This window comes from Lissotriton helveticus, chromosome 5_1, assembly GCF_964261635.1.
Source record: "Lissotriton helveticus chromosome 5_1, aLisHel1.1, whole genome shotgun sequence".
Classification (NCBI taxonomy): Eukaryota; Metazoa; Chordata; class Amphibia; order Caudata; family Salamandridae; genus Lissotriton; species Lissotriton helveticus.
In genome coordinates this window covers 1,590,128,768-1,590,156,050 of record NC_136065.1, presented here as the reverse complement: position 1 = coordinate 1,590,156,050, position 27,283 = coordinate 1,590,128,768, and the positions used below count along the sequence as shown (strand labels likewise).

Below are 27,283 nucleotides of genomic sequence, written 5' to 3'. Positions count from 1 at the left end.
CTCCATATATGCAGCTTTATTGGTAAAATTCTAAAGCGCTGGGGGTAGAGTCATGCCATGGATGAAGAAGGCTGCCTCTTTTTGAGCTCCTGCACATTGACTTTGATGATCTTCGCTGTAGCACAGTCCAGCTCCTTAGCATGCGCTCAGAGGCAGCAAAGACTTGGGAAAGCTGTTAGACGATGCAGGGATTGAGGCCCCTCTCCTGCCTGGCCCACTAAAGATTCTGCAAGCTGGCACTGTGGCACAACTGAGAAAATGGGACATCAAATTTGGGCTCATTGAGCCCGTCAGCATGTGGATCACAAAGGACGGCCAATCTAGAGGCTTTCTTGATCCCGCTGAACTGCCAACCTTTTTTTTAACTCCCTGACAACTTCCGACATTGTAGAGGAAATCACGCAGATTGACACAAGTAACAATCACGTTTGCCTTTAAAACTCCTGACCAACTGATATGGGTGCCAACGCCCCATCACAATCTGATACCTTAATCTTGCACCCGGATATCAACTGTATCTTTGAAATACTGGGACACATGACAATTGCACAACAGCAGTTTTCTCCCCATGTTTCTTGTCTGTGGTCCCCTCTATACTTCATTGCTATACTGTTGCATGCTAATTGGTTTTAGTAACAAAATAAAAACAAAATTTAGAGGCATCTTTATCGCTCATTCACCTTCTGAACTTCAGCATTGTATTTTTAGGGGTGCTTCAGCACCCCGTGCAACCCTACTTCTAGTGCCTATAATCCCCCTTAACCACAAACCTGTGGAAAAAGCCTTCCAACATCCCAACACACCCTGAAAACACCTTGGGAAATTCTTCTTGTAAGGCCCAGGCAAATGTGTCAGCAGCATCCACAATTAGCACCTGTATGAATCTGTTAGTACCCAGAGTTATGCCTTATAATCATGGATGTAACCACAACAATATGTAAGGTCCCTTATCCACTAAATATAGTTCACTCAAGGCTTCTTTGCCCTTAAATTTAAAAAGCAGGGCCCTGAAACTTGCCATTGGAATAGGCTCGTCTAAAAAACTCCCTGTGGTGTTTATCAAGTATTTCAGCTCATTACCCAGATCAAACACAATTTTTTCCACCCATAATAATAAATGGTAATCACAAATCAGCCACAAGACAGGCTTACTTCTCAGGCTGCGATCTATCATCAGAACACAGTCACCTACACTCAAGACATATTCTATCTTTATAATTTCTTCTGATTCAACAGATTCACTCACAGTAGGCTCAGTTACACATTTTACTTTAGAGTCAGATAGTCTTTTCCTACATATTCTAACAAAGAGACCCATTATGCCATAGTGTGAACATCTCTGATGCACTGGAGGACCTTGCTTTGGATCCAAAACCCTTTTTGGCTTGGACAACTTTGCAAAACCTCCCAGTGTGCTAACAGAGGATGACTTCCAAGATGACAGCATCTCCTTGTGGGACACTTTGTAAACGGAGTCCTTCTTAGAGCCACTGTTGTATTAGGTATTATATTGTTCACGTTTGATTTTGTAAATGGTCCAGTATGCTGCGTTCTTGAGCATTGGGTTGGTTTTAGAGGCAACAATCATTCTCTGTTGCTCGTTGAATCAGCTCGGATATTCTCGGCTGTGGGCATTTATTCTCTTGAATAAATCCTGTTTATTACCTGTTTTGGCCTGGAGTCTTCTTCCATATATTAGCAAGAAGTATTAAACTTGGACCCACCGACCAGGAACATTGATGAAAGCTGGATTGTGCTTCAGCCATTTCCTAGCATCACACAGAGCTGCAACAAAGATCGCTGACTGAGCAAGACATGTACATTGTTACCTCCACTTTTTCAACGATCTGAAGGCATTTGTGAGGTCAAAGAGGGACGCAATGTGCATGTGACCTGTTTTGGAAAACTGGTCACGTATCCTCTTCTGCACTTATCACGCTCCCTGCACGTGGCCAGAAGGTGTATTGTGCAAGCACTTGTGGATCATTGATTGCACTCCAGCTCTCCCCAATTGAGAGTAGGAAGGCGAGGTCTTGCGTCAGGTGCTTGTGAAGACAGCTGATGTGCATGCTCATGCAGAGCTAATTTTTGAGACGTGCTCTGTCTTTGCCGGTAAGCGCGTACAGTTCATTGACACAGTGAGTAATTCTCACCCTCAGGTGCATCCGAAGGCAGTGCAGGCTTTCGAATGGTGCCTAAATATCAGATTCATTGATCACAACCTAATGGGACTATTTCAAGGTACTGTGGCTTATACGTGTGGAACTTTCAGCATTTGGCCTCCATGACTTGAACATTTTAAAGAGCAGATTTTTTTTATACTTCTTTATTGATTTCTTCTGTTTGGGTGGAATATTTATATTTTAATCGGATGTATGACGTTACAACGCATACTTTTACCACGCATACCTTTACAACGCGGTATTTACAACGAATACCGTTACAACGCATAGCGCTTAGAGGTGCTGGATAGTGGTAAGTATAATTTTCTATTCCAACTCCAGTCCCCGTGGACACTAGGGAAGGTGTTGGATAGAAAATTAAACTTATTACTTACCCTAGAGCGCCCCCCAGCGCAATGCGTTGTAATGGTATGCGTGGTAATACCTGCGTTGTAATGGTAGTGCGTTGTAAAAATTTCGTTGTAAACGTTGCATACCATTTTAATCTTGTTACTATGGTAACCACCACCGTTTCTGCAAAGCAATGATTACATGGCAGCAGTGGTTGAAAATCTTCAAGAACTATTTGTTATCTATTGATGCTACAAAATTGGAACATGTGCGTGAGGTTGCAATTCAATTTAATTGTCCTGGGCATACAACACAACAAGTCTTTGACAATTTACCAGTTATAGATCCGCCTAGTAGTCAGCCGGGTGATGATGGCCATTGGGATCATTACAAAGAAGCCATTGCATGCTTTGATAAACAGTATTCAGAAGAACCACGAATACTGATTGAAAGGCATCGTTTTTTAAACATAAACATAATATGGATGGAAGTGTTAAGGAATATGTGCCGGCATTAAGAGTGTTGGCACTGACGTGTGGGTTTGGATGTAATGTAGACATTTATATAAGGGACTCATTTGTCTTCAGTTGTTATTAGGTTGTAGAAATCCCTTTTAATTTAAACAATTGACTAAGCAAAGGGGATTTGAAAGGTCCATTGTGCCATCCAAACTATTAGATAGGGAGAAGTCCGTAAATTCTTTATCAGTTTCCGATTTAGATAGTAAAACTTGTGAACCAGTGCATGCTATTAGTGCACGGGGTAAGGCATGGAAACAGCAGTCTCTTAAAAAAATGCCTCTGAAATTATTTAGGTGTGGTTAAAAGAATCACATTGGAAACAATCTGAGATGTCCTGCCATTGGGAAACAATGTTTGTCATGTAACAAAATAGGCCGTTTTCAAATGGTTCGCAAAAACAGCAGAGCTCCTATGAAAAACAGTAGCGTGGAAACTTCTGATAGTGTGAGCACATGTGCTGACATGTTGAACAATTTAGTTTCAACAGCTGAATGTAATATGGTTAAGGATGTGGAGCTAGTTAAGGGACCTCTATGTGAAGCTCTAATTGGAGGTCAGAAATTACAGGTCATGGCTGATCAGGGTCTCCAAACGCCATATTGACTAACACAAACTTTTATGGACGTTGGAATAATGATGTTGTGCTCATTGAACAAGATGTAAATACTAAAGGGCTTGCGGAGGAGGATAGAGATATGTTGGGGTATTTCCTGTCCACTCTAGAATGTCTCGTTAGATGCACTATGACAAAGATATGTGTCGCGATTAAGGGCAGAAATATTAATGGTTGACAGAATTTATCTAGAATGGGTTATATGTTGTAGTACGTTTGAAGGATGAATCAAGCAGGTAGAATCTTGAAAGTATAAGATTTAATCGCAGCACAGAATAAATAAGCATAACACCATCTGGCCAGGAACCAACTGACCACATAGGAATTCCAAGTAGAATCATAACATTAGGAACACAGCAAAGTTCTGAATGAGAGACAGGGAAAACAGACTAAGCAGGAAAAGCTATTTACAACATATCTCCCTCCCTTGAAACCATAAAATAAAATAAAATAAAAGAACGACTAATGAATGTAATCACTTAGGTAGACAGGTGGACGGCGAGATCGAGCACTCCTACCAACATTATTACGTGTAGAGACTGCCTCACCTGAATGTGAAGATGTAGAAACAGAGACAGCATCACCTGAGCAAGAAGGTGTAGAAGCAGAGACAAAAGTAGGGACAGCATCACCAGAGTGGAAAGATGTGGAAGAATCACCACTACCCGCCTCCCCCCTTACACTAGATAGAAAAAACAGGATCTGAGTCACACTGGGCAGATAACATATAACCATTGTTGGAGGAGTCGGAGAAAGGTAGAGCATCCTTCACAGACACATTAGAATGACTCCTATATAAAGCCACCCTTCTAAAACTCCACTTCTCCCCATTATCAAGAAGAACAAAATGGGGAAAAACCCGCTTTACACAAAAAGGACCCCTAAATTTTAAAAGACCCTTAGAGAACCTTCCGGGCTTTACTTTAACCAAATCTCCCACAGAAATTGGTAAGGAAACACTATCAAAAGAAGACTTCACAGGAGAAACTTTGTCTTAATTCCTTAACCAAGAAGGTGTTAACTTGGTTACAGGAGAACGGCCATGCATCAACTCAAAAGGAGATTTGCTATTATGCTTATGAGGAGTTGAACGATAGGCCCAAACAAGTTCTTGATCCTTATCATTAGAAAAACAACCAAATTCAACAGACATCTGTATAATGCCCTTAACCAACCTATTAACCCTCTCACATATACCATTGCTCTGTGGGTTATACAGACTGGTCCGATTATGGTGAATACCACACTCTTTTAAGAACAAAACCATTTTCCCAGACGTTAATTGTGTACCGTTATCTGTTATTAACACAGAAGGAAAACCCTCATCTAAGAAAACATTTCTCAAAAAACTGATTGTAGAATCAATAGTGATTTCCCGGACAAAACGAACGGTGAGCCACTTGGAAAAACAGTCAATAACTACACTCGCAAAGCGCTGATTGTAAGGCAACTCATTTATAGGCCCAATAAAATCCAGACAAATGGTATGCCAAGGGAGATTTTCAAAAGAAATGCTGCCCTCATTCTGAGATCCAACCACCTTCAAACGTTTCTCACCCTCCTTACAAAAACTGCAACGCACCACACACTCCACAGCATCAGCATCAATAGATGGCCACCAGAAATTTTCCTTCACCCTTCGCTGAGTGAGAGTCTGGCCTAGATGTCCCTCATGAGCTAAATCAAGTATTTTCTTTCTAAGTGAGTAAGGAGGTATAAACCTGTCACCCCTCATTAAAACATTGTTATCAGAAAGAGACAATTCGTCTAGAACCCTAATGAAAGGTCTCACAGAGGGCTCAACAGTACTCTCTCTCCTAGATCCCTTAATGATAAGATCTACAACTTGTTTTAATACAACATCACTGTCCATTCCTTTACACCACTCATCAAATGAAAATGACTCCGCACAAAGAAACAAAACATCCTGAGTAAAAGCAATCGCACAATCATCTTGAGGCTCCATGAATGAATTCCCACAAACCTTGTACTGAATGGGAAGTCGGGACAGACAATCAGCCTGAATATTTTTCCACCCTTGAACAAACTGAACATCAAACTGAAAATCCTGTAGACGCGAAGCCAATCTGGCCAATCTGGGTGAACCCTTCCCAGTACCACCGGGTGCCAAGATATTAACTAAGGGTTTGTGATCAGAACGCAACACAAACTTAGTGCCACATAAATAGGTCCTGAAATAGTAGGTACCCCACACAGCAGCAAGAGCCTCACGCTCAATTACAGAATAATTACGTTCTGACACAGTCAAAGGTCGAGAAGCAAAAGCAATGGTTTTTTCTTCGTTCCCATGCCGCTGAAAAAGAACAGCACCTAAACCAACGCCACTAGCATCCACCATTAGAATTGAAGAGCGTTTAATGTCAAATGGTGTGAAAACACTAGCAGAAGAAAGTTCAGTTTTAATAAAATTAAAACAAGTTTCCTGTTCATTGGTCCATGAGAATTTCACTCCTTTTTTGAGTAAACTCCTCAAAGGAGCAGTCTTACTAGAAACTTCTCTCACAAATGTGGAATAAAATTCAATTAAGCCCATAATGGACCACAATTGATCTTTATCCACTGGAGAAGGAGCTAGTTCAATTGCCTCCAATAAGTTCCTCTTAGGTTTAACACCATCAGCTGAGAGAGAAAAACCCAAATATTCAATCTCACTAACTAAAAATGCACACTTCTCTTTTCGCAACGTAAGGCCAGCTTCATCAATTCTGTGTAACACGCATTGAAGAACATTATTATGCTCTTCTATGGAGTCGCCAAAGATCAGTATGTCATCTATGTTTTCTTAGATGTCAGGCTTCTGGAAAATAACCACAGGAGAAATCCATGGGGATGCTTCCACAGGCTCAATGATCCCTCCCTGAAGCATTTCCTCCAGAACCGCCTTGACTTCACTCCTTACTGCAAATGGCACCCTTCTTGCCTTGTGTTGAACAGGGATGCTACCTTCTTTCAACATAATCTTATGAGAATAGCCTTGCAGTTCTCCTAGTTGTTCTCTAAAGACACGGTTAAAATTTAACAGAATGTCATTTACAGTAAAATCACCCACAACCATCACAGGTTCTTCAGCTCAGGGATTTACCACAATGTGGAGATCATACTGATGAATGCGACCTAAGATAGCTGGGCCGTTAATTGAAACATAAATTTTACCATGTGTAGATCTTTTTTTAAAAAGGATTTCACTCTCGAAATACCCAAGGAGGTCTATTTTTTCGCCCTGATAACCAGAAGGAAAAATATCACATTCCCAAAAAGTTTTTTGACCCCACAGAAGTTCAACTAAATACATGGGAATAATGGTCCATTTAGAACCAGTGTCAACCATAAGACTGATAGACTTGTTATCAATAATAAAATCAGCCTTGGGAATTCTTTCTCTTTTGTCTTGACAAGCACAAATAGAATCCTGCAATACAAGCAATTTATTAACATCACGATTCAACTCACAATACTCATTCACAACAGTCACTCTAGAATTGCTTCTATTTTTACACATCTTAGCAAAGTGACCTTGTTTACCACATTTTAAACACTCCTTATTACTAGCGAAACAAAATTTTGCATCAGAAGTATGAGTATTGCTACCACACTTAGAACACACTCTAGGTTGTGAATTGGTGTACCGTTGACTCATATTTTTTTTTTTGTAAAGCATACCCTTTTTTCCTAAGAAGAGCAACCGCACTACTTTCACTATCACTGTTGTCACTAGAGACCACAACCTTATTGGAAATTTCTGCAATTTTAAGGTCAAGACCACTCTTTTGCAATTCCTTCATGCATTTTTCACTTTCCTCAACAATTTTCGCAAGTTCAATAGCAACTTTTAAAGTGGGGTTCTTTGCAGCCCACAAACGTTCCTGTATTTTCCGATTGTTACACTGAACAATGAGTTGGTCACGAATAAGTTCATCAGTCATCTGACCAAAACTACATTTGACTGAGAGTTCTCGCAAACGTGCGACAAAGTCATCGATGGATTCATCTTCACGCTGTTTGTTTTTGTAAAACTTAAATCTTTGTAAAACAAGATTCTCCTCTTTTGCAAACCTAGTCTCAAGTCTAGCAATGGCCTCTTTGAATTCATCAAGTGGAGATTGCGAACCAGAAGGTAAAACTTGAGGTAAGTACTTGAAAATTCGCTGACCCTCCTTGCCGAGAGTTGTCATCAAAAGTGGCTTTTTCCTTTTTGGGGAAAAATCCTCCCCATATAATGCCTCAATATAATTGTAAAACATAACAATCCAATCTTCCCAGGCAGTAGAGGGATTTCCAGGTTCGCAAAGAAATTGAGGTGGGAGTGCCACATTAACTTGTTGTGACATAATTACTTTAGTGAAAATAAAGACTAAAAGATCATGAAATCAAACAGAATATGTTAATATCAAAAATAAAATAAATATATATATTCTGAATGACAAATTATAGTCTTACTTAAATATGCAATATTGAAAATATTGACACGTAGAAGGAATTCTCCACACCAACAACAGTTAAAATACAGTATGAGTGAGTTTCCTGTATTTCATTAAGGCATCCATGAAAGCGCTAATGCATGTAGGTTGCACAATGTGAAGAACTTGTCAACACTATCGAAGGACTCATCGAATCACCGCAATACCAGGAGATTAAAGATGGCCGTGAGCGTCTGACGAGTAGCGTCAGAAAGGTGAAATGTCACATACGAAATGACGTACTTGACGTTACAGTGGAAGCATCAGGAAACAGATTGCACGAGAGGATTGCCGAGTTGTTATGACGCCGGTTCAATGAAGCAGGTCACGCAGACAAGTAACGACTGAACGGTAACCAGGCAATGTAGGCAAAGCATTTAAACAAAAACTCGTACAATGTCAATGTTTCCAAAGCGCTCACCTTCGTGAAAATAAATGCGCGATGTTAGCTCTTCAGATAAACGAGGAAGAAATGTCTTTCTGCACACGGAGTTCGTTTTTGTAGTGATTGCTCAATTTATTCTGTAAATATTCCGTTTCATTTTCCGCTGCGCCGCTGATTATCTGATTGATGGCCAGATACAAGTTGAAGTCCTTGTCGCCAAAATGTAGTACGTTTGAAGGATGAATCAAGCAGGTAGAATCTTGAAAGTATAAGATTTAATCGCAGCACAGAATAAATAAGCATAACACCATCTGGCCAGGAACCAACTGACCACATAGGAATTCCAAGTAGAATCATATCATTAGGAACACAGCAAAGTTCTGAATGAGAGACAGGGAAAACAGACTAAGCAGGAAAAGCTATTTACAACATATGTCAGATCTGGTGCAGAGAATTCTGTAGTGTTGGGGGAGTTGCTTGTATTGTATTTGGATGTTTGTGCAGATATTTCACATGCTAAGGACGTCAAAGGCATCCCAAGTCAGTTAAAAAACTATATTCACAGATTATGTTGGGTTGGTCAGAGAATTTGAGCACCATATACGGTTAAAACTGCATGCTCAACCTTTGGGACATAAGGTATGTTTGGTACCGATGAGTGTAAGTGATGAACTTAAACAAGTGCTATAAAAATGTGAGTTCTTAAGGCATTATTTCACCTTGTCCCAATGGGTTTCTCCATAGTGGTGGCATGTAAGAAATAAGGGGAGGTTAGATGTTGTACTGAATTGCGTTCTTTAAATAAGAATATATTGATTGATTGTCACCCCCTTCCTAAGATACATGATTTACTGACCAACGTGGGTGGGCAAAATGTTTTTGCATCTTAGACTTATGGTCTGCGTATCATCAGGTACCTCTAACAATAGAATAGCAAGAGTTTACCACATTTGTGACCCTTTTTCGGCATACAGATGCCTTAGGCTCCCATTTGGGTCAGCTTACGCCGCAAGCGTCTATCAAAAATGAATGGACACACTTTTTAATAAAATTCAGGGTGCCCCAACACAACTGAATGGCATTCTGGGTTTTTGCAGACAGTATAGAAAAGTATAATGAGATTTTACACAAGGGGCTGATACAGATGTTGGCAGATGGGTTATTCAGACACAACGGCGACGGATATCCCGTCCTCTGAAATATAAATCCCATGGGCTATAATGGGATTTATATTTCGGCTGACGGGATATCCATCACCGTTGTGACGTAGTAACCTGTCCGACAACATCTAAATCAGGCCCAAGTTTTTAACTGTGTCATATCAAACTAGTGTGACCATCAGATGCAGTAAATGTAAATTGGACACACAGGAGTTAGCATATTTGGGGCATACAATTTATGCTTGTGGGATTAAACCTAAATTTTGGTTCATCATAGCTCTTAAGGATGCGCCATCACCCAAAGAAAAAGATGCCCTTCATTCTTTTCTATGGTTAGCAGAATACTACGCTAATTTTTCACAGGGTTATGCTCAAGCTGTCGAGTCTCTATGGGCATTGTTTAGGAAAAGTACAACAGTTATATGGTCTAGTGACCTGGATGGAGTTTTTGGGAATATCAAGAAGCTAATTGTGGATGCGCCTACGTTAAGCACTATTCAGGTTGGTGCAAAATGAGCCATAATGGTGGATGCCAGTCTTACTGGTCTGGGGGGGGGCTACACTTGGTCAGTGGGTGTCAGAAAAAGAGAGAATCATAGCTTTCATGTCCAGGATGTTAAAGCAGTTGGAGACACATTATAGCACCATAAAGAGAGAGGCGTTGGCCTGTCCCAGGGTGTTGAAAAGTTCAGATCTTACATATGGGGTTGTAAGTTTGAAATATATACTTATCACAAACTCCTAGTTAACATTCTTGAAGGTAATGGTTCCAACAAAGCATCAGCACATCTCATGAAATTGTTGCCTAAACTCCAGGAATATGGTTTTGAGGTAAAGTATGGAAAAAACTTCTGTGCTGACTTTTTGTCCCGCATGGTGTTGGAAGATGTGACAGACAAGTGTGATTATGATGATATTGAGTGTGTTGTGGCAGAAATAAAAGCTGCTGGTGAGTGCACTTCAAAGATCTCTGAAGATGAGTGAAATGATGCTTATGCATGTGGTGGACAATACCTCCATGTTAAGCAGTTTATTGTTAATGGGTGGCCGGACAGCAGCCATTTGTCAGGTGATTTTGTAGTGTAGTTCCTATCATCCCAATAGGCTCTGCGCATTGGAATAATATCTTCAATAGTATAGACGTAGGACAGAGGTTAACTAGGTCTTCTACTGTCGATATTAGACTTAAAGTTTAGTGTTTGCCAGCTAGCTCAGAGTTCACTAGAAACTTTCTCGAATAGACAAGGAGGAGTTTAACTTCCCTGGATAGACAAGAAGGGATTTAGTTTGTGACAACCATAGAACATGACAACTTTGCTCTCCCCTAATCAAGAGTGTATCTCTAGAGTCGTGTGAAAACAAAAGACAACTTATTTTACTCAGTCAGTTCAGTGCATTCTTAGTTTCACCAGATTGTAGAGAAAAGGAAGAGACGGGCGTGTTCAATAAAAAGATGTTATTTATTGATCAGTCTCTTTTCTCATACAAGAGAAATGAATCGCTATTATTGCAATACTTAGAGTTAAGTAAAGTGCATACAGTAATAACAGAATTATAAAATAATACTGTAAAAGCATTGATATGGTTTCTTATCCATATGATACTTAAAATGGATAAAATAGATACATACATATATACATTGACTAATCGTACTCAACTGGTGCTTCTAACTACGCCTACCCCAATGTACCTGACCTAAGCCTAATACGTGGCGGGAGTAGATAAGTAGCAGTTTAAGTTAAGTTTGTTTTGCCAAGGGTCTGCTTCAAGAATTCTCTACAAAGGATGATTCAGTTCAGTACCTGGGAGTTTAGAAGGCTGGAGGGCTGGTATCTCTATCTCAGGTCTTGATATTCCAGCTGCCTGCGAGGGCTGCTTGGAAGCGCCGGAGCTGGATTTCTCGGCAGGAGAAAAGGCAGCGTCTCTCTCTCAGCGCGTCAGAAAGGAGGGGCAGTGTCTGTGGGCTTCGCTGTCAGCTGGGCTCCTCGGCAAGTCTCGCTGCTCCAATCTTGTCACCACCTCGTGTGTTTGCTTAAGGCAATGTCGGTATTATTTATACCTGAAAGGTGCCGGGATTGACGTAAGGATGGACATAAATACGTCAATAAGGATGTCATACGAACTTGATCGTTCGCACATTCTTTACTGAAGTTCTCGGCTAAATCAAAACAATGGCTGTGGGGATTTCCCAGATCGTGGTAGGTTTGATTTGTTTTGAGAACACCGTATGCCTATTAGGGGGCTGGAGGAATAGTGCTTGCCTAATGATGGCATGCGCTATGACCTAATCAGATAACGGGCTTCTGTGCCGTTGTGTGGCTAATCAGATAACGGATTTCTGTGCAGTTGAATGGCTGCTAGTTAATTATTAACCAGACAAGGGTCAGAAACAGGGGGATCGATACAGTACCCATAATAAATACACCACAATTTGAAGGTTATTTTCCCAAATTTCTAATGAGTTGTTGGGAACATGATTATGAGGCATTAATTATTTGTACCTCCAGAGAGGTTGAGAAAGGAGCTGAAATTGATGGCTCATCAGGGTTATTTCTACCATGAAAACATAAAAATGTCTAAAATAAAAGAAATGTTGGCAATCTTTAGATTTCCAAGTGAAACTGTCATTGACGGATGCTATGTATGTCTTATCTGTGACAAACATTGAAGAACTCTTGACACTCCACTGAATTCAATTCTTTTTCCAGTGACACCATGAGACAAAATTGGCTTAGATTTTTCAGGCCCTTATTTGCAGGGCGGGGCTGGCCAGAGCAGGGAAGGAGTGGTTTGCCCTCCCAAAGTGTGCCTGAACTATTTAGCCGGTCCCCTTGGGCCAACCAAACAGTTCATGCGCACTTTGTAAGTTCCCACCAGGCTACATTACACAGCCTGGTGAGGAACATGCACAGGCTACCTGTTCCAGTCTGAGTGCCGATCCACAGCAATCAGACTAATCACAACGATGCATTGCAGCAATGTGGTTGGCTCAGGGGAGTCTGTGTGCCGGAGGTTTCCTGCTGCGGCCGGACTGCAGAAAGGAAGAATGAAGAGGATGCAGGGGAGGCTGCACCCGGCCGGCCGTTCCAAGGTTAAGTGTTCTTTTTGATAATTTACCCCTGTCCCTTCCCCCCGCCCCACTAACCCGTCAGGTGGCAGCCACTACATGTCTATGTGATCTATGGTATTTCTAAACATGTGAGATTCTTCTATTGGTCTGGGCCTTTTCTCCACCTGCGTGTAAATTCTCAGACCCTCCAGACCTAATGTGTGTAATAAAATGTTCTTGTTCTTGACAGCTGTGAACTTCACATCTTCAGTGGTGTAAAGATAATTTATAAAATACTACGTCCATTCTGGCCACTTCATGGTTGGTTCACCATTGAGAAGCAAAAAAGGCCGGGGGACAAGTAAGCATGAACGTTTTCGCAGCACACATTGTGAATGTAAGAATCACAACCACCAATTGCCACCAATAGACAGAAATATGCAGTAATGAAAGTCACTAAAGAATATTAGTAGTACCATGCAATGCAAGACCTGAAATATAGGTGGAAACGACTGTACATAAAAAGCTCCTCCAATGCAAAAGAGAAGAAAGGGGCTAAACGGTCGACGGTGCTGTGACAAAGGCGCCAACACGTTCAATGCAACATGCACTAATGTGAAGGATGGCTTCTAGGTCGATGGAAGTTTCAGCGGTTAATGCACATCCTTCACCAGGTGGCAGTGTGCTCCAGCAGTGTTCCAGATAAGAGACAACGCAGCAGGAGGTAAAGTTTATCAGTTTATTGACTGTATACCCTGAGAGGCATCAGATAGCACTCAAACAAGTCTACAGGCCACAGACCACGGTCACAATTAGAGCATCCTCCATAAGGAAGCCTTTCGTAGGCAGCAACAAGGTGATTGTATTCCAGGCAGCAAACAATTTATGAGGCTGACACGTCTTCCAGGTGCATGTTTTTCACCTCTGGGTGAGCTTGTCACAACATAGTTGTGAATGAAGGAGAAGCAGAGTTTTCTTAGTAGAGAAGGCTTGATATATTCCATATAATAATGAGCTTCATGAAAGTCCCCAGAGGTGCAGCTGCTCCACTCCCAGTAGTCAACTGCCAGTGCCAACCCTGGGAGTTTCAAACCCAAATATTCCTAGTTCAGAACACAGAACACTGCCCATGTAATGGGATGGGACATGAGTTGAGAGAACAAGATAAGAGACAGACACAACACAAACCCCCCAATCCATTTCTGATAAGAACCATTCTGTGAATAATTTCGCACTTTAGGAAGACCAGGTTGCCCATGGCATCTTGGCAAACGCGTTTGATTGCATTTTTAAAAAGGGTAGGTGGACATCACTGTAATGTTTGAATTATTTAAATATTTTTTTTCCAGAACTATCAATTTTATAGAAAAATTATGAAACACATGTTTTTGCTTTGGGGAACCACATTAAACAGTTTGAGACCACTCACAGCCCTGGAGTTTTTTCTAGGAAGGCAACAGATGATAAGACATCAAATTTGAAAAAACTTGCTATCTGGCCTCTGTTCTCGCCCTACGGTACACTCCTGGCTAACCATAGACTCAAGGCTGTTGGTGTCGAGGAGACAGACTATTTTTGGGGGCCTTATACATTTTGCAAGTCAGTGAAACATACCTCTGTATTGTTTCCATGCTGGTTTCCTGACTTTGGAATTTCCTCCATGAAGAGTTTCTATTCCATCACTTGGGTTTTGAACACCTCCTGCTCCACTGTTTTCTGCTGATCCACTTCCTGCTGGAGCAGGTTTTTTCTCTGCATCTTCAGCCACCACGTCACTTTTTGTTAGAACATGTGTTGCCACTTCCTTTGCTGCTGGAGCGTTTCCCGCCATAACAGTAGCAATTCCTGTCCTAGATCTATCTGCTAAACTGATTCCTACTAGAGCACTTCCTGCATTGACAGCTTCCTCTGCCGCATCACTTCTGACTAGTAAACCTTCTGCCCCTGCATTCGGGGCCTGCTAGAGAAATTACTGCTCTTGGACTATCTGCTAGAACATTCCAACCCAGCACTTTCAAGCACACCTTGCTCCGCTGCTTCGTGCTTGAGCCCCACCAATGTTTTGTTTTTGTAAAAAGTCGGCTTTAACAGTTTTTTTGTTGCACTCCGCTTTTTCTTAGAGCAAATCCATCGTTGCTAGATGGAGTCCTAGCCTGGCGCTAGCAATTCCTGCACTTTCAGTTTCTACAAAGCAAACTCGTCCCCGCCAATTTTGACTACATCACCATCTGCCTCATTATTACATACTACAGAAACTACTGCTCTGGAACCTTCTGCTGGAACGTTTTCAACCGCAACCACTGCACTTTCTTATAGACCACCCGTTGTCCCTCTACTGCCTGCTACTGCACTTCCTGCTAGGTCACTTCCTGCCACAACAACTTTTCTTCAAGCAGCTCCAGCCTCGCTACTTCCTTCTTTCTTCAGCGGAGACATGTCCTTATCAGCCAGGGTTTAGAATGAAAGTCACTCTGACATCATAATGGCGGACGCTTCTTGGAATCCTCTCCAGGCAGCCAATCACCTGCCTCACAGATCCGGCTATCAAACACTTTACTCACAGCTGCGCAGACTTTGATCACTGCCAAGCTTAGGCAGGTAACTCCCATACTCAGTACGTCAGCCAGAAAGTGTAATTACTGCACATAAACCAATCTCATTCAAAGATTGGCGATGGGCGTACCAGGGACAATTTTGGTAGGAAAGTGTGTAAACCAACCCTTACAGACTCGTCTAGTAGTGGGTGTTCACAACCTCCTCTACAACCCCTTTCCTCCATGAAAAACAAGCATTGGCAATGTCAAAAGGTCTGGCTTTAAATGAATGTTGTATGGTAAAGCGGAGTATTACAAGTAAATAGGAAGGAAATGGATATGTATTTGTGCGTAAGTAAAGAACAATAGAGGGGAAACAGCCTTTACAACGTCGCCGGAACTACTCATTACCTTTACTACGCATTCATATCCCTTTACCAGGCATGTCTTTACCACACCATTATTTTACCATAAACATGCCTTTCCCATGAATGCCTTTACAACAAAAATATAAGTATTTTGCAGGTAAGTGTATTATATACATACAGATATATATATTTATATCTGTATGTATATAACACACTTACCTGCAAAATATGTATATGTTACCTCCAGTAAGTCCCACACAGCTGGATTGCTAAGAGATATTTGCTTTCTTCACCACTCTGGAAATGCACCTCCAGGCGCAGTACTAGTTTGGGAAGAAGTCCACTTTAATCCTTAGGCCCTCAGAAGTAAAGTGAAATTCATTGCCCAACCAGTAGTGCACCGTGAGGCACGTTTTACAGAGTGGTGCAGAAATCGGGTGGGGCCTTCTTTTTAAATTTATTAGGGAAGGGAGGTCATGTGGCCCCCTTCCCTGGACCAATTTCGGCCCCGGAGAGCCCATACCGCAGGGCCAGGCTTTGTTTTCATATGGGGGAGAGGGTTGTGTGGTCCTCCTCCCCGGGCTGTTTTCGGCCCTGTGGACCCCATCCCTGGGGCCCTGCCTTTTATTTTTAAATGTTGTTATTTTTAAATAAATGGAGGGGGGCCGAGCGGTCCTCCTCCAAGGCCAATGTTGGACCCAGGGACCCCATCCTCAGGGCCGGCCTCTTAAAAAAAAATATTATTAAAGGGAGTGGGGTCCAGTGGGCCCTGTCCCTGGGCCGATTTGAGCCCCGGGTTCTCCATCCCACAGGGTCTGGCCTTTTTTATTTATTTTTGGGGGTGGGGGCTGCGTGACTCCCAAACCACCCATAGGTCAAATCCAGCCACGGAGACCTCATCCCTCAGGGCCTAGCCATGCTAAGTGGGTGCCTCGAGGGCACCCACTCCCTACTGTGATCGCGGGGTAGGCTCAAGGCCCCTGCGTTCCTGGCATTGCTATTGGACAGAGTGAGATTCTGAACATGGGGTTCCAAGAGGACACCACCTTACTAAAATTTAAGAAGCCCCTCGGAGGTAGGGGTCCCCGCTTCATAATAAGCCCCAAGAGGGGGGGTGCCCCCATCTCCTGTATTTACCCAATGCCACCTGGACCTGGCCCATCCGGCAGCCAATTAATAACGAAGCATGGCAGCAGGCGCTTTTTTTTAGATTTTCGCAGGACTAGCGGTTTTAGCACGACTCCCACCGAAAATTTTAAAAAACTATCTATTAATCCCCAGTGTAACCCTTCCACCATATCTGGGGGGGGGGTCAGTGTATTCCTACCCTGCCACCTTTTATTTATTGTTTACTTTTTTTGTGGGACTCGGCTTCAAGCCGGGTCCCAAGAAGGCTGCGAACACTTCCTGGATGAAGTGTTGGCAGCCAATCAAATTTCAGTCGGATTTTGGGCTCCCAGGTATTTATATTTTTTTAACTTAAATATCTCTGAAATTACTGAACGGATTCACAGCAAAAGCAAGTTTCTGGGCCAACATCTATACACATATATACATATATATATATATATACATGTATTCCGTTCCCAAAAAGCCTCCAAGCTTAAAGCAGCACTCCGCAGGAGACTGTTCAACCGAACCTTTATTTCAAACAGAAGTGATTCAACAGGATGGTAATTAAAATCCCCGACGCGTTTCTGTGCACACCTGCACCTTAATCATGGGGTAGGCACATTGCAACAACCGGACTGGGCTGTCACGATTATTTCTCCCATCATTTGCATGCTTTTCCCCAGTGAAATGCATGCTGGGCGCGGCAGTCCCACTTCTTCTCCCCTCGTGGGGTCCGTTGTTAGCACTCAATTATAGTTCGCTAGTGTTGAAACCATTTTATTCACGGCCCTCCAGTGGGCCCCAAGTCTGTGTAATCACCGCCAACCTTTTCAAAATTTCCTGCGCTGGTACAGGCTGTGAAGGTCACAGCCACACAGACTCTTCCCAGTGTTAGTCGCGGTGCTTACTTCCACGGCTGGAGCAACCGCGTTTATCATGTTCCCAAAAAGCCTCCAAGCTTACAGGAGCACTCCGCAGGAAACTGTTCAACAGAAACTTTATTTCAAACAGAAGTGATTCAACAGGCTGGTAATTAAAATCCCCGACGCGTTTCTGTGCACACCTGCACCTTAATCATGGGGTAGGCACTTTGCAACAACCGGACTGGACTGCCACGATTATTTCTCCCATCATTTGCATGCTTTTCCCCAGTGAACTGCATGCTGGGCGCGGCAGTCTCAATTCTTCCCCCCTGGTGGGGTCCGTTGTTTACACTCAATTATAGTTTGCCAGTGTTGAAATCCATTTTATTCACGGCCCTACAGTGGATCCCAAGTCTGTATAATCAGCTTTAAGCTTGGAGGCTTTTTGGGAACATATATATATGTATATATAAATATATTCTTCAACCGGTGCCAAAGTTATTGGGAAAACAAAAAACGCTTCCCCTATGGAAACTAGGTCCTAACTATAACTACATACTGGCGACCGCCTTGAAAGGAATACATTTCAAGGCATAAGTAGGTGCCATCCATCTTCAAACCTTCTGATACTTCACAACAGTGTCTGAATAGGTAACCTTGTGCCTGGTCTAATAAGACTGAACTTTATGGCTGTTTGTTTACAAATATACCTTAGATTTTCACTCGGAGTCTCACTTATTTGTTTGGCTATTTCTCACATGGGGATCCCTTTGCACTTGCAATGTACTAATAATTCATCTTAACATGTTATTTATGAGGTGAATAAAAATATGCTTTGGATTGACATGTTATCATGCTACAGTAATTTTGCTGTCGTATCCAATTCTTTGAAAAAATGAGCACTATGAGAACAGTTGTCATTGTAAGTAAGGGAGACCTACAGACTTTGTCTAAGGAGCAGAACACCACAGTATAAGAAATTGACCTATTGGCTTTATGAAGGGATCAGGATATCAACATATATAAAGCACATGTTTTTTCACTGTTAAAAAATGACAATTAATTACAATGAAATGTATATTTCAACAATTCACACAGTGCAATATTTGATAAAAGTGATTGACATAAAAATGTTATGAAGTTTAATTTAAAAAAAAACATGTCTGAGTCTTTTTTAGGTCTCGCATAGCGGTGCAGCGCAACGCCCTGTCATCGCTCTGCGAGGCATGCTGTATACACTATACAGGGGAAGCTTCATTTAAGCTACGCCCACTCTCCGCCCATCTTTTTGATTGGGTAACATCATAAATGCAGTGTTCTCATTGGTTTTCCCATTGTTAGTCCCTCCTCTTCAAGGCCATGTTGTCATTTGTAGACTTCCGAGGCTATCAGCCCCTTTACCGTAATGCTATTTTTTCCTTGTGTTTCCCCCCTTCACCCCTCCCCCTCCAGTTCGTGCCTTTTTCGACTCTGCACTTTTGTTTACAATGCAATAGGTCTCGCGTAAATACGAGTCCTATTACATTTATAAATGCAGTTTTTCCCCTGGGATTGGCTGACTCAATTCGCACTCTATTTTGCCTGACATGTCCAGCATACATGACCAATACAAACGTTACCCGGAAGCAGATGCACGGCTGTAACAGGGTCAATATCAGCAGTAGCAGCATGGTGGCTGTAATACTAATGCGCGTTCTGCAGTGTGCTTTACAGAGGGAAGGCAGGAGCCTTAGCTTTTACACACAGAGTTTAGGGAAGGTTACTTTCCACAGTCGCCGCCACTTGTTATTGCTTGTTTTCACTATCGATATTTCCCCCAAACGCAATACCATTACTAACATCTACAGGGTACTTTATTTTCCAACCGCACCCAGGCGTCGCTCATAGTCGGTATTTAAAAGCCACCACTCTCCTTAATTTTTGCGTTTATAAGTTTTCTAGGGCCACACTTGCACAATTGAGCCAGACGTTCATTCAGTCCCGGCTGACCCACTCGGTGAAGTGTGATCATTGTCAAATTCCCCCTGCAGCCTCATCGTTTCCCGGATAGCATTTGCAGGCTTCGCAACTGAGCTGTGCGCTCTGCAGAGGTGGACTGTTTCTTCCTTAGGTAAAGCATGCCCATTTTCTTAATGCATTTTTTTTTTTACTTAACCTATTATTGTGCCTTCTGAAACTGCACGCACTTTTAGTTTACGGAAATGTTACTTTGTGGACTGTCATTGTTGAAATTCAGCGGCTGTGACAAGACACGGTGTGTGTGCGTATGGCAGGAAGCAAACAAAACATAATCCTAACATTTTATTTAATAGGTGACATTCCCTGCATGTGAGGTGTGGGTAGAAAGGGTGCCGCAGCTTCCCCCTCCAGATCCTAAAGCCTATTGGGTACTCTGGAACTTACTAGGGCAGAGCCCTGCTGTAGAACAGGACAGCAAATAACTCACTGTTATGCCTGATAGTGATAGAAGCAGTGTGTGTGTGTTTATAGGTGGGGGGTGTGTGTGTCAGCATGTATGAGAAGTGAACGTAAGGCTGTGTGTGCATAAGGGATGTTTTTATGACAACTGGATTTGTGGCTGCTTTTTGTGTGTGATTGTGTGCTTTTGTGTTTCTAGCAGTATGTGTGATAGTGACTATGTGGCTATGTCTTTACAGCAGCTCTCTAACGAATGGACGTGTGCCCGTGTGTGTGATTGATAGTTTCATAACAGATGGGCTTGTGCTTGTGTTTGATGTATATGTATGTATAAGAGTTAACATGCAGCTATGTGTGTGTATGATAGTATGTGTGACGACTGGGTGTGTGGCTGCATGGGTGTGTTTGAAAGTTTTGCCATTAGTCAACGCGGTGTTAAATGTGTATCATTTGCCGATTCTGTTTCCAGCTGTTAGTGAACCTGAGTAGTGCTTGGAGATTAGAACTTGCCCTTGATGTATGTTTTATTTATACCATGTACTTGTAGAATAATAGATCCACTTCCTTGTCTCTCTAAGGAGAGTTTATTGAAAATCAATAAGGAAAAAGAATATGTATATTTTAAATATAAAACGCGAATAAGTAAGTTTTATTCATCAAGGGCAAAGGCATACTACAGCCCTCCTGACATCCCACTGCCGCCATCAGCCTCTTCTCCATTCCTCTTCTTCTATTTCTGGTTAAATCCCTCTTTTTGCAAATCACTCCTTTGCACTTTTCCCTACACCCTCTTTTCTGTTCATCTTCAAGCACTTTTCCTTTTAATACTTTCCGACATTCCCTCCGTTCTATATCTCACGATTACTTCTTTTTTCTTGTCTCTAATTTCCTCAATCTCATTATCTTTCTCAATTACTAAATGTATGTTCCACCGCACACTACTTCTTTCTTTGGCTCTCTGTCGCTCTCTCTCTTTCTTACATCTATTTCTACAGTCACATTTATTTAACTCTGACTTATTTACTTTTTTTCATATCCCTTTCATCTATATTAACTTTTCCACAAGCTTTCTATTTCTACTGCTCACTTTTACTTGTTTCCTCTTTCTGTCTAGCTTCTTCTCACTTGCAGAAAACCATGCCTTCAACAAATCACCCTTACCCTCTCCTCGCCTTCCTGTCATTTGTTCCCCTGTGAATGTACTCTTTTGCTGACGTTTTTCTATTCCAAAGTGCAGCCTCTGGATGGAGGAAAAAAGTTCTAAATACAAACCGAAAAAGCATTTGCAATGCAATAGGTCTCGCATTTATGCAAGATTAAGCTATCAGCATCGTAATTAACAATGCCTTCATTTATGTTTTAAAAAACAAAAATAATAGGCATTGTCATTTAAAATGCCAATAGCTTAAACTCTCGTCAATGCAAGAGCTAATGCATTGCAAATGCTTGTTTAACACTTTTCAAGCTGCAAATTGCAGCTATAGTACCCACTACAAGAAGACTCTGCACTCCAGCTAAAGAACATGGAGTTCCAGATAGTAGTGCTTTAAAAAAAAGAAATGGTAATCTCACCTGAGATCATTGATGTAATGACACAGGATATTTTTTTGTTGCTGGGGGGATAGTGGGGCTGCTGAACTTCCTGCAGCTCCCCACAACATTAAACAAAATCCTTGGGGGTGCCCCTGCCCCTTCTAGGGAAATTGTCTAGCTCCAAATTAAAATTTAAAGAGCCCTCTCAAAGCATTATATTGATAGAGCAAGATTTCGCATATTACGCGACTTGCTTGAGTCATGAACCTCGAATCTGTTATAACCCGGTAACAAAATTGTATGTTGTACTAATTTTCCTTTATTTTTTGAATGTGCGTGTATCTTAGTGATGCTTGCCTATGTGTTTTACTAATACGATTAATCTGTGTCCTTAAAATGGCCGCCGTTTGGAATATTGCTTCTGCGCATGCGTTAGTCACACTCACGTGACGTGACGTAGTTGTAATTCTGGAGGGAAAGGGTGCGCATGCGTAATAGCCACAAGATGGCTGCTTATGTATTAACGTGGTGAAGCTCGTGCAGATGCTCTTGTGTTATTGTGTATTGCACTAATATAAACCCGCATAGTATATTTTTATAGTGATAAAACCATAAGTATACAATCATGATGTGTAGTATATTCATTTATTTCTATGTTTTGATTTGTTTTCGCTTACTTTTCATGTACCACGATAACTGGGGGGTCTGACTGTGACGAGAACCATTCTGACGGTCCCTTCTGCGCATGACACGCAGCCAGGGAGAAATGTCCTTGAGCAGTGGAACTCAGCCAGCTGGCAGCCACAGTCAAGATGCTCCTGCGAAAGCCACCTCTGACCTAGGAGGATGGAGCAGAATTTGTTCTTCGTTTGTAACAATTGTAATTCTTCATTGTATTCTGTGAAACTTTTCGAGGGAACCCCAATCCTGCTAGGCGGATCCCTAGAATGTAAATTTGGGCTTACAATAGTCTGTTCTGATTGGTGTGTTAACCTAGCCTACTTTGGGACCAATCGAAATTGTGGATTCTGACACTTTGCAACATTGGGGGTTGGTACACTGACCCCAAAACAGTATATCTAGCCTAGGTTCAGCTAGAGAAGTTGTCCGACTTGTCTGAATAGCTGACCTGTCACTGACCCAACGCACTCAATAGGTGACTGAATACAGAGGTGCTGCGGAGCACTCTGTCCGAATTTGACCATAGACTCTAAGGTTTTACTAAACCTTAAGTGCTGGCGGAGCACTTTGCTGGGGAGTTCGCTAACCCAATCGGGGTTCTGACTGATAGCTGCAGAGAGGGTGGAGCGCAGGCGTTGCTTCCAAACTGCGGGTGCTGGTCGTGCCTTGGTGGTCCTGTCCTGATCCTAATCTGGGTTTCCTGTCCTGTCCTGGGGTGTCCATTCTGCACCTGCTGTCCCATTGATGACTGCTATTCCTTGGGGTATTTCCTGTCCTTGACTGATCCGTGGCCAGGGTTGGTTTTCACACCATTCTAGGTAAATATATAGATAGGGCTGAGAACTCTATACTGCATCTTCTATTTTTCTGTCTTTGCTTCAATAAAGACATACCTTTGCACATGTTATAATTTCCATGTTTTACGCAATCTACTATATGAATGACCATTGCATTTTTCATAGCATGTTCCTATGTTACCCCACCTTTTAGAGCACAATTTCTCTCCATACTGTTTATGAATTTAGATGTGGTTCATAGTTTCTCCTGAAATTCTATTCTTGAAATAATAATATTGGAATTATAGCGTGTTCCACTTCTCACCCTTCCGATAGATGTATAGGATTCCTAATTTTCCACTCGTTTCCATGAAGTACGTCCCAATAGTATAATTCTAGTACATGCAATAAGTTTGCTCATTTATTGATGTCTATTCTTGAGTTTCAGTTTTAAGTCTACTTAGCGTGTTCCCTGTCGCACTATTTACAAAAATTTAAATGATTGCCCTTACACTTTTCCTCTATGGCTATGTTCTTTTTGTTATCTTGATTATCGATTGCCTTTTAACTGTAAGCCTAATGCTCTCAGAAACTGATTTCTAGATAAAACCTTTAAAACTTCTCAGTTGTCCGTGGTCATTTTATGAATATCAAAGATATTTAAAGTTGGGTTTTGTATTTTGTCTACTTTTCTTCACAGCTAGCTCCCTGATCTATCATGGTTGTACGTACCCGTAACGGTGGATGGTAAGTCGGGTACATTAGAAAACTATAGGAAGAAATCAGGGTTGCTGATGGTAGGTTTGTGAAGTCACCTGATTAATGTATATGGTGATTTGAAATCTATGGGCCCGAAATCTATATTGTGAAATTGTTGGTCGGGTGACCCATGATCTTTATCAGTAATTTTCTGGTAGCAGAGCTATGGTTAGGGACTAGTTAAAATTAGGTAGGACTAGTTAAGCTAGATAAGTTGGATGCTGCTAGTTGAGAAAGAACTTTTGCTGCTAAAAGAGTAAAAGATTTTAGGTGAACTGATCACTCACGTGAAATGCTTTGCTTTGGAAAATTATGAAATGTTTTAAATTGTTTTTCTTATTATTGTACTGATATATGTATTAACCCACTCGTAAAGTTACTGTTACATGTTTGTTGGGAATCCCCGGGGAATTTAATAGCGAGTGGTGAAGAGAATCCACTTGCTTTGAGGTCACTTACTCCAGGAAGGTTAGTGCAGGTTAGGTAGAACTGGAAGCACTAACTAGGGTTTTTCTGAATATATGTTTGAATAAATGATTGCTACGAGATCATTGGCAAAACTTCTCTCGTGATCTAACCTAGTAAGAGTCACAGTGGAAGGAGTAGCAGGTTCGTCGGAGCTTGAGTGATAGCAAAGGGGTTCGCTGGTGAAACGTTGGACTTAGAATATATCCCAGAAAAGTGGATGAGTCTAAGGAAGTAACGGGTTCCCTAATGTTTGAGTGAAGGGTAGGCAGAAGAGATCTATCCGTAGTGTGTGAAAAGTAAATGGAAGTAGTTTACTTGCAGTAAAACAAATCTTTCCTGTCTAGACACTTGAGTACAGTGGCGAATGTGTATTCGTTGTTAAATAACCAAGCACTAGCACTTTAGAAAGAAATAAAGTTTCCGTTACCTTGTGAAGGAGGGAGTCAGTTGCGAGGCTGCTCTGACGTCACTCCGTGCCGCGCTGGGATTGGTAGACGCAGCGGGTGTGTAGCGGAGCTGGAATTGTAAAGGAGGGGTGAGTGCCGAAGCGTGAGAACTGTCTCGCGAAAAAGGCCGCGCACCCATTGGTTGAAATTATTTGAATTTGTGCATTTCATTGGTCGCACGAAAATAAGAGACGCACTTGGATTGGGGGTGATTTTGAAAACAGAGTCACTCGAAGAAATCGTATGTGGCATTCGTACAGACCGCATACTAGACCTGATCCGCGACATTTAGGGTTTGAGAACGATCAGTGGAAAGGTCATAAAACTGACATTATGTACGGAAACAAGAGAAAATTATCTCTTGTAAACAAAGTAAAGAATTATTTCAAAAAGGACAAACCGATTAGAACCAGAGAAGGTGTTGTCATTCTGCCACCGAATACTCCCGCATCTTTCATGATGTTTGATAAAGGGTACCACTCGTGTGTATGGTTGGAAAATTGGGTGGAGTACACGAAAGATGACGGAGTATTGGCTTTTCCATTAGAAGGTACATTTAATGGCAGAATTCTATTTAATTTGAGAACCCGAATGAATGACTTACATCCCAGACCTAGACTAACACAATACGAAGCACTAGAGGAATGGGAAATCGAAGCTTTTGAAAGGGATAAGCCCCGGATGGATAAAGGGTTGACTAAATTTTATCCGAAACTAAAACAAGAGACCCGTGACAAAAAGATGAAACAGTGGAGACAGAATATGATAGTAGAAGGACTGTTTCCAATGATGCCAGTGGGTGGTCCTCCTGGGGGGAAAAGAAGACAGAAAAGTGCAAACATTGGGTGCCTATTGGAGAGTCGGATGATGAATTATTAGATGACCTGTTTATGAGAAGTCCGCCTCCTTACAATGAAAGAAATAGACCTTCCAGTGAGGGGGATAATTCTCGAAGACCTCCTCTCCAGGAGGAGGCCAGATCTGCCAGTGTGGGAGGGGGTTGCTTCATACCTCCCTATACCGAGAGTTTAGGTCCCGTAGATGCAAGGGATATTTATCCAAGAATGCCAGCTAGTCGGGACGCAAGATACTCCCGTGAAAGAGACGTTTGCTCTAGATTTGCCTACGAAGGTGAGGCAAGACCATCCAGTTCAGGAATGCCGTTCCTAAACCCTCCATATGAGGAAGAACCAAGATCCCTAGGCACAGGTACTTTGCCCCCAAGACCTAGTTATGGTGAAGGAACCAGAGAGACACCTCCCACGGCCCCGAGTTGTGCTCCAACTTTAACCCCACAAGTATTACATGACAATTCAGTCGAAAGGATATTGGAGGACAGAGAACAAGAGGCACTAGTTAAGCAGAGAGCGGAAATAATTCAGAGGATTTCTCAGTTAAATGCAAGTCCTGAGTCTTTAACAATCCCGGTTACTATTGGACCAGTGGTTCCATTGTATGGGGATCGACAGGGAAGTCCAAGAACTCCAGTTATTACCCCAGTTGTAGCCCAACCGAGATCAGAGCCCTTAATTGTAGATGACTTAACAAGGGAATGTGAGTCTGAAGTTTCACTAATGGATCTGCCCATTAGGGAACCAGGAAAAAGGATGCAGAAAAGACATAATCCTTTCAATGCGAGGGAGATTCAAATGGAATCAACTTCGGGTACTAAGAGTGTCACGGTAGTAACTCCTGAAGAAATTGAGAGATGGAGTCGAGAATTAGAAAAACAAACTCTTCAGTCGAAACCTCTAGATCTCTACAAACTGAGAGTAGAAATAGAGGAACTTATGGCAGGAAATGTAGGAATAGACAGACTAAATACCTACTCGGAAGAAGAGCTGTTGTTTATCTGCAAGAGCCTTACTCGAAATGCCAGAGTACTCCATGAAAAACTAACTGACACTGCAGCTAGTATGGGAATAGATATCTCGAAATCAAAACCTTTACAAAAACCGTACAGAGCAGATTTCTCAGACAAGGATCTGGAAAACCTGAACATGTCAGGGAAGAAGGCACAGGTCAAAGAGTTATTGACAGTATTACAGAAATGGGGAGAGGTGGACAGGTGGAAAGCCAGGTGGGCCAAAAAGAAAGAGGAGGCTAGATCTAAACAAGTGACTCCTCAATTCGTTCTAAAGGAAGCTGATAAACCAGAACAGTTATGTCCTATGCGTGAAGTGCCAGGTGGAAAATACGTACATGTTCCATGGTCCAGACAGGATATTGTGTCCTTTACAAATGATTTCCCAAAATTACGAGAGAAGCCTGTGGACTGGTACAGGCAGGTGGAAAGGTTTGTAAAGGTTTAAAAATGCCTGTGGAAAGATTTGGATGGGTTCTTTGATATTGTGGTTCCGGTAGACTTATGGACCGAGTTTAAAATAGCCATAGCTTGGCCTAGTGAGGAGTACCCGAGGGACTCTAGAACAGGGGAACCCTCTAAAGAAGTGATGAGAAAATATGAACAAGTAATTCAACATTTGAAGCTAAAAGTGCCCGCAAAGGAAACTGATTGGCCAAAAATAGATAGAACCACGCAGGAAAGGGACGAGACTGTGCACTCCTTTTATGAAAGACTGTTACAGGTGTTTAAAACATACAG

The 27,283-nt window shown here is 42.0% G+C and overlaps 1 protein-coding gene across 6 annotated transcripts in view; it reads right to left on the bottom strand.

The window, feature by feature from the left end:
* The window catches only part of AMPD2 (adenosine monophosphate deaminase 2), a 505,052-nt gene that overhangs the window by 258,674 nt on the left and 219,095 nt on the right, over positions 1-27,283 (bottom strand). Inside the window, exon 1 of one of the 6 annotated variants that reach the window (XM_078644769.1) lies at positions 14,334-15,144. The exons of the other annotated variants lie outside the window; for them this stretch is intronic. Coding sequence (XP_078500895.1) covers positions 14,334-14,550 — 217 coding nt within the window. The 5' untranslated portion in view covers positions 14,551-15,144. Of the gene's footprint in view, positions 1-14,333; positions 15,145-27,283 lie in introns of those variants that run through there. 6 annotated transcript variants of the gene reach the window in all.